At 37.6% G+C, this 16,907-nt stretch overlaps 5 protein-coding genes across 5 annotated transcripts; 1 reads left to right on the top strand and 4 right to left on the bottom strand.

Annotated features, from left to right (window-relative positions):
* Positions 1-1,041: 1,041 nt before the first annotated feature.
* Positions 1,042-4,416, top strand: LOC141838709 (protein TRIGALACTOSYLDIACYLGLYCEROL 2, chloroplastic-like). Its single transcript, XM_074726269.1, has 5 exons — positions 1,042-1,589; positions 2,935-3,264; positions 3,653-3,768; positions 3,940-4,030; positions 4,103-4,416. The coding sequence occupies exons 1-5, from the start codon at positions 1,119-1,121 to the stop codon at positions 4,193-4,195; spliced, it is 1,101 nt and encodes a 366-aa protein (XP_074582370.1). The 5' UTR covers positions 1,042-1,118; the 3' UTR covers positions 4,196-4,416.
* A 1,392-nt stretch (positions 4,417-5,808) lies between these two features.
* LOC141835448 (putative CDP-diacylglycerol--inositol 3-phosphatidyltransferase 2) lies at positions 5,809-7,853 on the bottom strand. Its single transcript, XM_074722902.1, has 6 exons — positions 7,751-7,853; positions 7,551-7,595; positions 7,403-7,468; positions 6,302-6,416; positions 6,173-6,229; positions 5,809-6,092 (listed from the first exon to the last, which is right to left on the bottom strand). Exons 1-6 carry the CDS (start codon positions 7,813-7,815, stop codon positions 5,916-5,918), a joined length of 525 nt encoding a protein of 174 aa, XP_074579003.1. The 5' UTR covers positions 7,816-7,853; the 3' UTR covers positions 5,809-5,915.
* Positions 7,854-7,941: 88 nt separating this feature from the next.
* On the bottom strand, positions 7,942-9,232 carry LOC141835440 (FHA domain-containing protein At4g14490-like). Its single transcript, XM_074722897.1, has one exon. The coding sequence runs from the start codon at positions 9,145-9,147 to the stop codon at positions 8,146-8,148; it is 1,002 nt and encodes a 333-aa protein (XP_074578998.1). The 5' UTR covers positions 9,148-9,232; the 3' UTR covers positions 7,942-8,145.
* Positions 9,233-9,974: 742 nt separating this feature from the next.
* LOC141833817 (protein POST-ILLUMINATION CHLOROPHYLL FLUORESCENCE INCREASE, chloroplastic) lies at positions 9,975-13,941 on the bottom strand. The gene is made up of 8 exons (XM_074721317.1): positions 13,779-13,941; positions 12,865-12,976; positions 11,972-12,056; positions 11,810-11,888; positions 11,617-11,730; positions 11,416-11,528; positions 10,353-10,460; positions 9,975-10,229 (listed from the first exon to the last, which is right to left on the bottom strand). The coding sequence occupies exons 1-8, from the start codon at positions 13,903-13,905 to the stop codon at positions 10,107-10,109; spliced, it is 861 nt and encodes a 286-aa protein (XP_074577418.1). The 5' UTR covers positions 13,906-13,941; the 3' UTR covers positions 9,975-10,106.
* A 651-nt stretch (positions 13,942-14,592) lies between these two features.
* Positions 14,593-16,578, bottom strand: LOC141846343 (pentatricopeptide repeat-containing protein At1g28690, mitochondrial). The gene has a single exon (XM_074734364.1). It carries the CDS (start codon positions 16,434-16,436, stop codon positions 14,907-14,909), a length of 1,530 nt encoding a protein of 509 aa, XP_074590465.1. The 5' UTR covers positions 16,437-16,578; the 3' UTR covers positions 14,593-14,906.
* Between the last annotated feature and the right edge of the window lie 329 nt (positions 16,579-16,907).

Raw genomic sequence — 16,907 nt, 5'->3', positions numbered from 1 at the left:
TTTAATGCTATCCACGGAACAAAAATTGATAAAAAATGGAATATTTGTATCAAGAGAATAAAATCGGTAGTGAATAGAATAAAAATTTCTAAGTTTTGTTCATGGAATGCATTAAATAGATCAGATTCATTCTTGTGTTTTATTCATAGGAATAAGTCTTGACAATAAATGTAAAAATTTCACAAGTAGTAGACAATGATTCACTTCGCCAGGTCTGGCTGGTTCAGCCAACATGCTTAACTCGGTTGCTCGTCCACAAATAAAGTAGGCATTCTTTGGAAAATTAAATAAAGTAAGAATATTTATTCCTCAATTATTTTGTTTTCTTATTGATATTTACTCTCTAACATTTAATGCTGTTCATGGAAGAGAAAGAATACAATAGTCATTCATGAAGCATAAAAATGATAGATAGTAGGATAGAAATTGCTAAGCGTGCAATTCAATTCCCAACCTTGTATATGGCAATTGTTGAGCCCAAAGCAAAACCTTGTACATATGTCAGTGGAATTGAGTCCTATTGTTCGTCACATGGTTTTTTTTTTCTCCCAATATCATGTATGGTCTCTATATTATGTTTTTTATATCATGTCCTATGATTTGTATATGTCATATAATCCAATGTGTCAAATTTTCATATACTTGATTTCTGTTTCCAAAATCATTTGGATACATAATACTTCCATTAGAAAGCTTTATGGAAGCTATATACAATTTAAGTCCTATCAATTTAGATACTTGTTTATTTGATAACCAAATTTAATTTATCAACACCAAGTTTCTCTTTTTCTAACCTATTGAATTTCCCTCTCATTTACTTCTTGAGCTCCTCATCAAATATACATGGCTTGATAGCATGATAGGTGATATAATTTTGATAAAATAAAAATTATTTTGTTTTCAAATCCGGGCGACTCAAAATGCTCAAAGTGAGCCCAAAAATGAACCGGATCGATCTTTTTCCCAGGTGCCATTGATTCGTTCGATCTCAATTAGTCTCTCCTCTTTGACGGACTCTCTCTCTCTCTCTCTCTCTTTATTATGTTCGTTTTGCCTGCTTTCTAGGGTTCAACAGCAATCCACCCCATCCAACCGGCGCACTCGTCCTCCGAGTCCAGATGATTTCCTCAGTCAATTCGCCGCTGTCCCCGTCGTTCCTCTCTTTGATTGTCAATTCCCCAAGACTCTCCCGCCCCCCCAAGAAATTCCTTCGGATCACGGCCTCTTCAGCCGGCTCCGACGACAGCCGGACGACGGGGAAGGGCACGCTGGCGTCCGTTTTGGAGGTCCCTAAGACGCTGTGGAGGAGGACGCTGCAACCTCTGGGAGACTACGGATTCGGGCGGCGAGGAGTGTGGGAGGGAGGCGTTGGGTTGTTCATGGTCTCCGGGGCAGCTCTGTTCGCCCTCGCTGTTGTCTGGCTGCGTGGTATCCAGCTGCGTTCGCGGTTCAGGAAGTATCAGGTGGTGTTCGAGTTCTCCCAGGCCGCTGGGATCTGTGTGGGCACGCCCGTTAGGATCCGGGGGGTGACTGTGGGCAGCGTGGTGCGGGTTGGTTCCAGCTTGAAGAGCATCGATGCCGTCGCTGAGGTATGTGCATGATCATTTTATTATTATTAGTTTATGTTAAAGTTCACGAGGGACTCACAAAATTTTGGTTCTAGCTATTGATTGCAAAATCATTAAAGAAGGAAATATACATTTGGAATAGTTTATTTAAAAACGTAGTTCTTATATGCACGGTTTCTTATTCTGTGAGAAAGAAGTAATTTAAAATATTCTGATTCAACGTCTAGTATTTATTTTTATTCTAATTACAAAATCAGTAACAGGGAATTATATTTGCAAATGATCAGATCCATTCCATCACATGTTGCCGGATAAGTAATTGTCTTTGAATTGATGGAACAGCAATCTTTTGATTCAAGATGGTACTCAAAGAGCAACATGTTTGATAGCATTATATCATCTGCTACTTTTTGTTTCCACACTTGTTAGTGCTGGTTAGTTGGTGATTGATTTTTGACCATCTGTGTGCTAACATGATATGCCATCATTGTAGACAACCAAGCAGCTAAATTTATTTACTTTCCTGACAGAATTGTTTTCTTAGAATTTTACCATGATAATCCTTCCAATAAGCTAAATCCACTCTGACACCTCTTGATACTTTGTACTGGAGAAATATTATCTAATGGGAATTCTATGGCAAGCCCTGAGATATGTCATCTGTCAAGATAGAGAACACGAATTTTGTGTTGGGAATTGGAGTGAAGCCTTGGTTATAATAAAAGAGACAACTTATATCTAGGTCAAAATTATCATTCCATGTGAGTGATGATAGCTAGAATGATATTTCTATCTCTAAAAGCAAACCACAGAGATTGTCTAGTGTGTTTATCTTTCATTCATCAAATTCAGAGATAAATATTTAATTGAATAAATGTAATGCAGCTTAGAAGAATCATTTGAAATTTCGCACACAATTTATCCCGGTCACTTAACATTAAAACAATGACAATAGAAGAGTTTCCAAGTTGACCGATAAGAGTGGCAATTTGAGCTACTGGTCTAGATTTTGTTCAGTGTGTTGCCATGCAATCCTTTATACAGTTGTGATGCTTACTAGCCACTCATAACCTTTGTTGCCTATTCCATTAGCCATTTTTCTGCCTTGGTTAATAAATATTATATTGGCTATTTGGCAATTTGATTTGGACTAGCATCTTAGTTCTTTGCACTTCCAGTGATTCTTCATTGTGTCCAAATTGGCTAGTGATGAAGTTGCTTTCACATGTAATATGCTGTCCTGAACTAATATTGATGTGCTATGTTCCTTGAGAGTTGGAAAATTATTATGTATATCTGTTCTTTGCTTAGTTGATTCCAAGTAAATGACTAGCAACTATAACTACTTTAACCTTCACCTTGGCAGGTTGAGGATGATAAAATCTTTGTACCTCAAAATTCATTAGTTGAGGTGAATCAATCTGGCCTTCTTATGGAGACGTTGATTGATATTACACCACGAGATCCACTTCCTGAACCTTCTGTAGGTCCTCTTGATCCTGATTGTGTCAAAGAAGCTCTAATTGTATGTGACAGACAGAAGATAAAAGGACAACAAGGAGTAAGCTTGGATTCTTTGATTGGAGTGTTTACACGTCTTGGAAGAGAAATGGAGGAAATTGGAATCTCAAGAAGTTATAGATTGGCTGAAAAGGTCGCATCTGTTGTTGAAGAAGCACAACCCCTCCTTACAAAGGTGAAAGTAATTTTTTACTTCTAATGCGAGTTATTGTACATTATAACCTTAAGTCTTGGATACTTATATTTTTTTTTTGGGATCCATTGTCCTAGATTTTAATTGTCTAGTTTATAGACTTTTGATGTATTCTAATACTATCTAGCAAAGGCAGTATTGTTCTTGTCAATATTAAGATCACCACGTTAAATAGCTTTGTTGCCGCATGCCATCACAGTTGAATGACTTCATATAATTCTCTCTTTTTTGTCTAGAGTTTCATTCTAAGCAAGCAGTTGATTTGTTTTGCCTATTCCTGCATTACGTTTGTCTTTCTGGTTGTTATCCATTTTCAAGTATGTGCATTTTGAATCTGAAGTATGAAGAATTTGTTGTAGTGATGCAACAGATTGAAGTATTGGCTGAGGACATTCAACCTTTGCTCGCTGAGGTGCTAGATAGTACTCTGCTGAAGGATGTGGAAAGATTAACCAAGAGTCTAGCCATGGCAACTGAGGATTTGAGGTAAACTCTACTTGATCACCACTACACAGTTGATCCTTTTTTTCAAGTTGTACATTTATACGATCTATATCATGAGTACGGTTATCATTATGTTAATGTAAAATAATGCATCAAGTTCCATACACTATTTCATTATGCATTTTGTAGGCTCAATCTTCTGTCATCTTGTAGGAAGGTTCAGTCTGCCATCCTAACTCCTGAGAATGCTGATCTAATTAAACAATCTATTTTCACCCTCATCTTCACCTTGAAGAATATTGAGGTTAGGCATCCTTCTCCTCCCTGATTCTGTCTTTTAACAAAAAATACATCTAAGTACTTCATCTTCCTCCAGAGTATTAGTTCAGACATATCCAGTTTCACTGGCGATGAGGCGACCAGGAGGAATTTGAAGTTATTAATCAAGTCTCTCAGTAGACTTCTGTGACCCTTGCTGATTTGTGCCACTTCTTGCTTTGCTAAAAAAAAATCTGGTCGCAGCGGTGAAACAAGTAAATTGGTGCATTCTTTGCTCAGTTTTCAAAGAATGCAATTGCCAAGGATTACATTCTGGTGTAAATCTTTCGCTCATCCTTTTAATATTATTCATCCGGTCATTTATACGATCAGTTAAAAGAATAAACATTTATAGTGTGTTTTTTTACTTCACATTGGTTTGCCTAGTTTTCAGACTTTTGATGTCGGATGAAGCCAGTTACATTTCCATAAAGATCGTTACTCACGAGTTACATTGTGTTTAAAATTAGTCGTGTATAAAAATGCAATTATAATAAAAAAATTAAGGTATTGGAACTATAACATTAATTAGTTACTTATTTTTTAAAAAAATTGTTGAATTTTTTATATCGTGTAATAAGAGTTCAAAAATGTTTCATGGGCGCATATGAAATTTTCCAAGATGCCCAATTAGTCTAAGATGTCCAATAAACTCTTTTTACTCTCATTTTCATATACATTTTAATTAGTTTCCACTTGGATGATCCATTAAATCCTCTTGTTTTGTATTGGAATTAATTTCGCCTATACCTTGCGATATTATTTAGAAACTAATATAATTTAAAGGATTGGTATTCAATAAAATTGTAATTAAATTTAGTGTCAAAATAATAATTATATAAAAATTTTCAATAATGTTAAAATCGCCTTCGCTTTAACGCACATGAAATAATGTATAATTAAAATTTATTCTGATATTTAACTCAATGGTAGTATTTTAATACTTTATAATTAAAATTTATTATGATATTTGACTTAATAATAATATTTTAAAATAGTCATTGATTAATTTATTTATATATTAGCTATATTTTAAAACATGATCAAATTTTAATTAAAATTTAATTTAAAAATCATCTCAGAGGTGTAATTATATTTAGGCATTTAATTGTAGTTTTTATATTTTGTTAAAGAAAACTGATAGAACCAGCTCGTAAAATAAAACCACAGATTCCCATCTCAGAATCTTCAACTGCTCGTAGTCGAGTAGCAAAAACCACAGCTCCAGCTCCAAGGGCGCTCTCCCTCTCCTCCGCCTCCATCCTCGTCGCACCCTCCAAACCCTCATCCTCCTCTCCCCTTTACTCGTTCGGCGCCTGCTCCACCGCTCGCTTCCGCTTCTCCGCCTTCCTTGCCGACAACGGCTCCCTCTCCCTCCACCCCTTCTGCCGCAAGCAGCCTCATTGGCGGCGCGGCGGTGATGAATTCTCCAGCTTCATCAGCGCGTCCACCGATTTCTACTCCACCCTCGGAGTGCCCAAGTCCACCAGCATCGAGGAGATCAAGGTTTTGATGATGAAATATTATATCGTCTCTACACTTTGGCATCAAATTCAGTGGGTTTGGCATTGGGCTTCTTGTTAATTTCAATAAGGATTTGGAACAAAAATTTGCTTCTGCTTCTCTAAAATTCCTCAAAAGCGTTGCTTAGTCAATGGAACTATTGTTTGAAATGTGTACTTCTCTGCCATTTATTTGATACAATCCGATAATTTATTGTGTCAAAGTTTTCCAACTGAAGTCAGAGTTTATGAGCAACCTCGGTACGTGGAATAAGAGGATTCCTTGAACGATGACACTTAGATCGTTGAGTCGTGTGATCCACAAAGCGTTTGACATTCATCTAAGCCCAAATCGCTCCACTTCTTATCTCATTTCTTAGTGAAAATAAACCATGAAGATGCACTACTACCAGATTGGTTACTGTTTGCAGTACTTTTGACCGTTGATATTCTAGTAGATGGCCTGGCATATCTTGCCCATCCAATCGAAACAAAAGGCAACAACAATGAGAGAAGTGTATTTGTCCGAAATGCATTCAAATATACCTGTCATATTAGAATTTAAAGTAAGCTGCAGGAGCATACAAATTTAAAATAAAATGGAATGACATAACATGAGAGCTTACAGTGATCCAGCTTTCAGATTTCTCATCAGCAAGAAGATAGAGGATGATGTAAAGAACCTACAGCATCACATTATGGTTTCATTTAAATGTGTTCATTTGACATGAAAAGCTAGCATTTAACCCAGATACCTCATATCCCACACAGCAGAAGGCCATAAACATGGGGTTACCGTAGTACAACTTAAAAAGCCAACTGCTCGAATCCTTCACATCTTTGTGGCTAGTTTTGCCAGCTAAGAATGAACTGCAGTTGTGTATCAAAAAAAGATCAGATTAATGATGCAGTTAATTACTGAGGTCTCATCTAACTAAAGAATCATGAAGTTTATCAATTGTGACCCGAAACCTCCCACAGTGCTTGAGAGGACTATAAGTCCACTTTCTCCTAACCATATGACAAAAGGTCAGTACCAGATTATGAGAACCGAAGAAACAAGATCATTCATCTGCAAATAAGCAACACAATTCCTAGATGCATGCATAAAGTTAGTCCAAATATTCAGTAGACAAATACAATAACATTTTGTTGGTACAATTACAAGGTCAAATTATTATCTTGAATCTAGTGAACTCATCGTGAAGTTATGTTACACTAGAAAGCTAACACACCCTCTGCATGACTTCAGCTCCTCTAATAACATTTGATTGGCTCCCATTTGGATGATGCCAATATGTAACAATTCATACCGACTGATTGTTCAGTAATATATCTGCAAAATATGGCCCTAACTTAGGCTATTCTTGGCATCAGACAATTATTTAAAATCTCAAATGCAAGTGTCTACTTGCATGTACAAATCCTTCTATGCATGCATTGTTCAAACTTGCCTCGAGTCTAAGGAAGTTAGTGACACTAGAATAAGTATGAACTATAGGCACTCAAAGAAATTATGAGAACTATTTAAACCGTGATGTTTCCAATGCTAAAGATAAGTGGTACGAGTAGTCAAACTCATAATTTCTGATCTCAGAACATTTCCATCTATTTTTTGACAAGACATGGTTCAAATTCCAATTGGCAGAAAGTTACCAACTATCAGCAACATGTAGGCTAGAACCTCTGCCCAATCCTGGAAGAACACTACTTTAACAAATCCATTTTGTGTACGATGACATAAAATTTATGTTTCAATTAAACATGGAAGTATGCAAACCAACTACAGAAAATAAAAGAGTTAAATTCAACTGAAAGGAAGTTGTGTCCGGTCCAAAGTAGCTAAATCAAAATACCTGTACATTTGCAGCCAATGACTCGCAATGCCCAATCCAAGCAACGCCAAGAAAATTAAACCTGGGCTGAAAAATCAACAAGAAAAACAATATTATGTCTGAAAGGGGTGGAACCCAATTATATTTTTGAAATTAAAGAAGCAAGTACTTGAATAGTTGTGAGAGAACAGACAGTAGACATGCAGTGTTAACCCTGACAGATGTGAAGAAACAAGACACATATTATGTCATTATGAATGAAAATGAAAACAAATGATTCGTCTCAAGTGCAGTTGCATCTAGAATTCAGAATAATATATACACACACAATTTTAGAAAGTAATGCCTAACAGTCTTGTAGAGAAGTACCTGTCAGTTACCATGTCCAAAACAGCTCCAAAAGTTGACACTGGATCATGAGTCAGAGCAACCATTACAACAACCGTGAAAAAACATTTTCTATGACATCAATGTTTGCTTTCATGAAAAAGAATAAAGGAATATAAATATTCTCCCATCTTCCCATCTCATTAATAAGCAATATTAATAAGCAATAATAGATGAAAGGAGAGTGGTGGTTCCCATGTATTTAAAAAGATTTGAAAATGCAACATAGTTCTACAAAAGGTTTCTCTTGGGCTAGACTTTCATGCCATCATGATCACTAATTTCCTAGATTTCTAGCGATAATATAATGGCGAATTTAGAAACTAGAGGAAAGGCTCACTAATTTTTAGATATTTTTAAGCAAAACAACTGAAAATTTAGCATATCTGTACTAATTGAGAAGTGGAACTCATTTCTATGAATTCATCAAAGCGGCTTGCTGTCTCCCTCAAATTTGCAATAGCCTCCTCTGCCATGTCATTAATCATCAGAGGCAAGACCTTCTCCATTCGAGCAAACCACTGGCCCAACGTCATTTTGTCCAAATCCACTACTTCTTCTTCTTCTTCCTCTTTTGCTAATTCTTCTCTTTCTCCAGAATTTGTTGTTTTCTCAGTAATATCACCTTCCACCACCACCTTCTTCTCTGCTTCAACTGCTTCTACAGCTTCAACATCTTTGGAATCAGGACGCATGGCTGAATCATGAGACTTGACCACTTCCTTTTCATCCTTAGAAGCTATAGAAGTAGATCTTGTAGCAGGCCTTCTGCCCCTTGTCCTAGGCTTTGCAAGAGGGACCTCCACTTCAACGATCTGCTCCACAACCAGGGGTTGCAAATCCTCATCTTTGTTCACACTTGCAGAAGCAGAAGCACCCTTCTTCGGCCTTCCTCTGCCCTTTCGATCTTTATTCCCATTCGTCACACCAGCTACCAACTCCTCTACGACCGGGAGGGAAGGCACGCCGTTCCGAGCCCCTCTCCTTCTCTTCCGACCTACCTCACGCCTCTCCTCCTCTTCGTCACAGAAATCGCCCACTTGTCGCCCTTCCGAAGCGAGGACCTTGACAGAGATGACAGTGAACTCGCCGATCTTGATGGTATCGCCGTCCGAGACGGGGAACGGAGAGGAGGGCGGGATCTGGAAACCGTTGACGAGGGTGCCGTTGGAGGTGCCGAGATCGGAGACGGACCACGAGGAAGCTTCGTGTTGGAACTGGAAGGTGAGGTGCTTCTGGGAGACGCCGGGGTCGCGGACGGCGAGGTGGTTTCCCTTGACGATACGGCCGACGCGGGCGACTGCCAAGGCCTTGCATTCGAACGTCTCCCCCTGCTTCGGGCCCTTCTCCACGGTCAATCGAAGATAGGGGAGCTCCATCGGAAGCGAGAAACCCTAACCCTAGTACGTCGGCGACGACGAGGAGGAAACCCTAACCCTAGGGCGTCGGCGACGACGAGGAGAGGCGGGGATTGGAAATTTGAGTTTCGAAATGATGGTGAGTCATCCCTAGTTATAGGGCTCTAGGTGTGCTTTTTTTTTAGAGAGATTTATAAAATTAAAAAATTGAAAAAAAGGTCGAATTATTATTGACACGAGGTTTGAGATTTTTATTTCAAGAGCGATAATGAAATTTCAAAATTTGTTATTTTCTTTCAAAATTAGAAATGTGGATGACACCGTAGAGATATTAAATAAAAAATAAAAAATAATATTATGAAATGAATTTAATATATATATATAATATTTATTAAATAAAATATAATTATTAATTTATTATGAAAACATATAAGTTTTGCCCGTACATATTTAAAAGTATTGACTATAATAAATTTTAACTGAGATTTATATTTTAACTTTTACTTATCAAATTAGATTTGCTCGATAAATTTTTATTAATCAAAGTTATATTTTATCGATAAATTAGCAAACTTTGAAATGCATTATCAAATTGTCTCTTTATGAAGCTATATATATATATTATTCCAAGAAAATTAACATTATAACTTTTCTATGCATATGCATATTATATAATTTTAGTTATTGAACTTTAATAATTTTTGCAAGCTTAATTTTATCTACCTACAAACCGAAACTAAATTACTAACCAAATCTGATGAATTTGGATTGAATTGGTTTATATATGCCCACCCTACTATCAACAACAAGATTGAATACTACCTATTATTAAAGAAAGAAGAAGAAGATTGAATACAACTTATGTTATACACGAATGTAATTTAACAGCACTAGGATTGTTCAGAAAGTATATGCAATTACTTACATATTGTACATTGATCAATAGGATTGTAAATGTCTTCTGAAGCATGCCTAGAAAATTATTCTTCATCAGGATCTGTCTCCAAGGGGCAAGATCCATCATCTACATTTGCTAATGGATTAAAAAATAGCGAACTTGGATCCATGCACCCTGGCACAAGGTTCAGCTTGCAACTATTTCCCTGTAGAAGTTTACATACATAGTATCTCAATTTTCTTCAAGCATATCATAATATCATGCATCCAACAAGCGGAGACAAATAGACAGAAGAAAAAGAAAGAGAAGTGGATGGGAAGTTTCTTACTCCTTCAGCGTAAAGGTTTCCAATTGCACAGCTTGCAACATAGTTGTTTGGATCAGGATAAATGGCTCTGTCACAAGCACCTTCTGCACTGAGCTCTTGTGCTAGACCCTGCATGAGAATCATTTTTTGCATGATACGTGGGTCATTGAGTTTTTCTCAGTTGAGCATGCTTCAGAATTTATTTATTTTTTTCATCTTGTTAATTTGAATAAGATCATTGCTGCTTAGGGAGCCACATGAAGGCCTGGAAATGAAATTTTCTAACTTGGGTTAAACAATGAACTTATTAAGATCATTGTTCGTAGATGAAGCCCCCTTTCACTGAGCATCTGATGAAGGGGGATTTAAAATCATGACAAGTGAATAAATACACTGCATTAATCTTAAAGCACATAGCTTCTAATAACAAATACACTACTAATCAAAAAGCACATGAATTTGTTCTACACTTACCATAAATACATCAATTTGTTCTTCTATACTTTCACCAAACAGCAGGGGCCACAAATATGTTAACCAAGTGCCACAATTCTATTTTAACATATGACATGATTCTATAAGCAGACCCCACTGTTTTTTTTAAGCAGGTACGATGGTTCTATTTTAACAAATGCTTAAATAAGTATCATGGTTAAGTAGGTGTTTTAACAGTGACACATGTTAAAACAAACCATGGCACGCTTAAACAGGCATACATCACCCAGTTTAACAATGCAATGACACCTACTTGCTGTTAGAAATAAAATAACTTTACGGTGTTACCTGCTTACAAACCATAAGACCTGATAAAATAGGTCTGTGGCGCCTACTTGTTAGCAGTTAAAATAGAATGATGAATTCCAGTGTTTTAAGATTAGTCTAGGAAAATTTATCCATGTATCATTATTCTAAGTCACTCTTCGCCAGATACTATGTGAAGGAAGGGGGATTAACTTTTATCCAATAAATCAAACAGAGAAGCATAGATGCACTCTAAACATTGTGTGATAGGTTCACTGGTTTTGTTTGGAAAACAAAAAAGGAGAATTTCATAGAAAGTTCAGACTTCAGTGCAACTTCTTACTGCATTGAAAAAGCTTATTGGTCTATTCCTCCACATCTTCAAGGTTTGGAACTGCAGTTTGTATGGACCATCCCAATCAACTCCATTGGTGAAGGAAAATATTAAGTTGACAGCTGCACAATTGAGACAAAAAAAAAACTCTAAGAAAGCAATGTTCAGTAGTCATAAAGATTTAGATATCAGATGAAGCTAAGTGCAAACCATGCTTCGGCACACGTATCTTTATAATGAAAATGGGTGGATCAGCCTTCCCCCTGTTTCTCCTTGTCATTACTCTTGGCTCACTTCCGCACATAATTGGCTGATTAAATCCCCCTATTTTTTGTTCATATTTTCATGTCAAAACTGAACTACTACCACAAAAAGAAATTATCAACTCTATGTAATGTGATACCATTAAATGCAACCCCGTATTCATCATTTGGGATGAGTTTGCTTGATACAGGATTGTAGAAGAGTGTCAAACTTTCTCCCTGTTAAAAATTTAAGCAATTTTCAGTAAAGAGAAAACGAGAAAATCAGATCTGTTCTATGATGTAGTGACATTGTCACATACAGAGGTTGGTGGAAGACCATTCGTGGTTTTCCAAAAGACTGGTGCAATTCCTAGTTCAAACTCCGACCAAGAAGGAAGAATGTACCTGATACAATGAGAAAATGACCAGGTCATGAAGTAAAGTTTGAGGAATTAAAACATAATATTGAGAATAGCATGTATAATAATGTACAACGGGTTATAAATTTTAGTCAAATTCCTAAAACAATTAAAAATGATTAAAAAAGAAATTATTTCAACTTTTTTTTTGCTTCTCCAATGATATTGGGATTCTTGTCATGCCTTTTCTATGGCTAATTCATATTTGGTCCTTGAAGATGGCATTTTATCGAACACAGCAATAATCTAAATTCAACGGTTCAAATTATTAGAGAAGCTTCACAAAATACTTGCTTAAGATGCATTTCCCTGTCACAACAACAATTTTATTCTTCTATGGCTTCAATTTTGCAGCAACGGAATTTTCAAAGGAGGGAAAAGGCAACCTGAACTATTCCATAAGTGATCGAGTTAAACAATACATAGCCAGAAGTAACAAGGAACAAGCTTATGTCTCTAGTTGGTTCTTTGCAAAGATGCCTAATCCACTATTGATGAGAGCTAGCTAAAGTTAGCACATTATTGAATCACATATGAACTAGAAATTATTTTATTGCAGCTATTTCCAATGCACAACAACAAAGAAAATGAACAATCAGTGTTCGCACTAGGCAATGATATGATGTTATGATAGTTAACTATAATCCTGTTACATAGTCATATGCTCCTTGTGATTTTTTAGGTGGAACCTAAACATTTGATATCAGGGTGTGAGTGAGCATCAAGCGACATTTTTTTTATTCATGTAAATGTAACAGCACCGACTGGAACAAATCAATGATTCAGAGTCGTACTCTTTAAGTTCTTCCTCAACAGGGGATGAAACAACAGCTGCAGCTTGAATTCTCCTACCACACCGTTGTTTGGGCCCGTATGTTACAGAGTATGCACCAACAAAAGAAGCAGCTTCATGAAAAAGCAATTCTTAGCTATATTTGTTGTAGTAAAATGGATAGGAAGCAGGAGCTTCCTCTCCATGCAAAATATTAACAAGAAGCAAAAGTTATGAATTATTTCATGGGAGCTACTACTTCTAGCCCAAGTAGGCAAGTAAATTAACACCAACAGAAATAAAGCCAGATCTCTGTCAATAGAAGTTTGACAGCTTTCATACGAATTGAATAATTTTATGGGAACTACTGCTTCTAGCCCAAATAGGCAAGTAGATTCACACCGACAGAATTAAAGCCGGGATCTCGGTCTCTATCAATGGAAGTTTGATAGCTTTCAGTAGAATTGAATATTTTAACGGGAATCCACATGAAAATGAGCAAACTGCGAACATTCTAGCTCCAAGACACAATTTGTGTTCTTTGTTTTCTTTGTCGCCTTGATGCTATTTTGTTATATAAAATGACGATGAAATACAAAATAGTCTATTTTTTCTGGTGCAATTTGTTTAATTTTGAAGCAACGACCACGCAAATGCTATTAAAAACACAATTTTTTTTTATTTCACTTTAAGTTAAAACCGTACCATAAGAAGAAAAAAATCTCCATCGGATTTTGACTCTAATTTTCTCAAAGCATGAAATAGGGGATTTTTTTTTTCCAACAGAAAAGGATTCAATAAGCTGCAGAGGAGAAATCAACTTGTTTCATAGAAGACGAGAAGGAAAAATATCAGAAAAAAAAAAACGGATCTTTGACAGAACAATGAAGAGAAAACATTGCTGCACGAGGGAAAGGGGGTTCGAAACAAGAATACCTTTGGCTGAAGAAGTGTGCACCGGTGGATTGGAGGTGGAGCCGTGACGGCGTGGGCTGAAGAGAGAAGAGGAAGACGAGGAGGAGATGGAGCAGGGAAAACAAACAGCGGAGAGAGAGGAAACCATGGCCGATCGCTCGAGGAAGAACTGTCTTGCCCCTTCACTTGCTATATAGGTGACTAGGCGAAGCGGAGTCCATCGCCACAAATGCTTTGACGAAGATCTAGATATTTTTAAAATTTTGTATTTTCATTTTTATTTTTATTTTTATTTTTATATACTGCTGAAGAATACCAATTTCATTGGCACTTAAATTATAAAATGATTTGTCTTGTTCCTCCGAGATATTTAACATTGGTTGGTTGATCCACGTACCTTTTAGAAGTCAAATTGGAGACGCTAGATTTTTCTTTTTTTTAAAGCCACCCAAAAAAAAGTTTACTAATAATTCTATCAACGGGTTTTATAGTTTCCATACAAAATATTTATATAAATGATAAACTGCATAACACACACAATGCCGCCTAGTTTCTCTCGATCCGTTAAGAGACAATCTACATGTGGGTCCTCCTACAATATTAGGGGTATACAAACCAATGTTGACACGATAAATGATGTTCTTCCCCTCTCAGTCTCAAATACTATGCACTATCGATCGGCATCCTGTTCACTTTTTTATGGAGATATATCGTCGACGTCATGTCTGTTCTTCCACTCGAATAACCTTGAAGAATTTGAACAAAAAACAGGCGCGAGCCTTCGACGGTGATACTCGTGGCTCGCCACGAGCTTCACTTTGATATTGAATCTCACAAATCGATTCGAACGTGAGTCTCAGCAAGAACTTCAAAATGATAAACCGCATTGGTTCAAGAAGTCGAGAAGTGTCTAAATAATTTGAAAGATGGTATTGTTAGAGCCGATGAGCACATCATTCACCCAATGAAGGGTTCCTCCTGCTCCTCTAACCGCGAATCGAATATCCGAAGCTGTTAATAGAAATCAAAATGGGCATAGAATCAAATAGTGTCGTTTCTTGCATCGGTGTTGTTTCTAGCATCTTCCTGCGAAGCGGATGTACCTCTTCTTGGATTACTCCGAACAGTTTCTCTCCTGAAAAGAAATTTTCAAGCACCTTTGTTTACATCCACCCAACTTTGACCAGTGCCTTTGGAGACACCCATTGCTCTCATCAACTTCCTTACTTCACTTACACCTTTCCATTTCTCCGCAGCCGCGAAAGTGTTGGACAAAGCAACATAAGCTCCTGGCCTTTCATTTCGACTCAATTTAAAAACCTCTTTCGCAGCAACATCTGCCATCACAACATCTCCATGAATTCTAGCTGCTCCTAGCAAAGCTGTCCATACATCTGAATTCGGCTTGTTGGGCATCTTCTCAATGAATCTGTACGCTTCGCTTAGGTTTCCACTCCGACCTAATAGATCCACCATGCAAGCATAATGCTCCATTCTCGGTTTAAGTTTGTACTCCCTCTCCATGCTCTCAAAAATTTGGCGACCACTCCACACCAATCCAGCATGCCCACAAGCCGATAGAACACTCAAGAATGTGGCATGATTCGGTCTGTCGTTACAGTAATCTTTCATTTTGTAGAAAAGAGTTAGGGCCAGATTCGGAATCCCATTTTTCCCATACCCATCAATCATCGATGTCCAGGTAAAAACATTCTGCTCAGGCATTTCGTCGAACATCTTCCTGGCATCGTCAACTTTTCCGCATTTAGAATACATGTCAACAAGTGCACTCCCGCATTTGACATGAGAAAGGATCTCCATCTTAGCCATCTGCCCGTGTATCTGTTCTCCAACCTCCGACGCCGATGAGAGTGAGCAAGCTCCGATAACACTCACAAAGGTAGAAATTGTCGGCAAGTAATTCAATCGTCGCATCATCTTGTACATCTCGATTGAATTGACACATGTATCTAGCCCTCTACTGTACCCTTCAATCATCGCATTGAACAGAACCACATCCTTCTCTTTCGAACTCCTAAAAATATGCTCAGCTTCAGTGAACTCACATTGATTCATATAACCAACAACCAATGCGGTAGAACATATTAAATTCCTCTCTGGCTCTGGCATTGAATCAAACACACTCCGGGCATATTGAAGATTCCCATTCTTCACATAAGAGTCAACGAGAGCAGCAATGACAACCTCGTCGGAGGAGCCGATTCCCAATCTGACAATCTGAGCATGGATCTCTCCCGGCAAAGTCCACGAACCCAAGCTCGTAGAAAGCTTCAGAGCCATCGACAAGGTGAACCCGTCCGGCTTTTGGTTCGAAGCCGAAAGCTTGCGGATGAGGTCCAGTGACTCCTCTACACGACCTTCTTTGAAGTACCCGGCGATCATGTAATTGTAGGCTGATAGAGTTCTCGTTGGCATTTGATCGAAAAGTTTCCGGGCGTGGAGAAATGATCCGCATCGGAGATGGAGGATGAGGAGCTTGATGAATAGATTGGTGTTGGGGTGGAGGCCGAAGGTGATGATCTTTGCGTGGAGTGTTTGGCCTTTGGAAGGGGAGTTCGATTCGATGAAATGCTGAAGGGTTTGGGCGAGGGTTTGGAACAAGGGAGTTTTGAAGGATTTGGGACGAAGAAGGTGCCCTGAAATCCGGCGATCTCTCATCGCACCTCATGGTTTGGCATCTCGATCTCTATCAGTACTAAACGACGATATATCTGGAGGTGGAAAGCGACGAGAGGAGTTGGGAAGCTGATCGGTGATGGTACGATGCCAGATGAGGGTGGCATCAGCAACCAGAGGGCGGCGGCGGCGGAAGAGGAAGAGAGACTTGTGAGGGACTTAGCGAAACCACACACAAGAAAATAAAAGATCGAGGGATTTTATCAGGCAAAGTTCATTTCACACCTTGAATTTACCTTTTTAGTTCTGTTCGAATTCGATTTTCATTTCATTATATGTAAATTAAATCAATTCGAAATATTGGAATAAAATTTTTTTTAAAATAAGCAGCACACATTTTATGATTTTGTTATGAATAATTTATGCAATTTGCATAGAAATCTATAATATGACAATTTAATTTAACATATATTTTATATTATAAAATTTGAAATTTGATTTTTAAACTAAATA

This window comes from Curcuma longa, chromosome 1 (assembly GCF_044706935.1).
Source record: "Curcuma longa cultivar G26 ecotype Majalengka, Jawa Barat chromosome 1, ITB_CL_G26_1.1, whole genome shotgun sequence".
NCBI lineage: Eukaryota > Viridiplantae > Streptophyta > Magnoliopsida > Zingiberales > Zingiberaceae > Curcuma > Curcuma longa.
The sequence above is the reverse complement of the archived record's forward strand: the minus strand, read 5'-3'. Positions and strand labels throughout refer to the sequence as shown.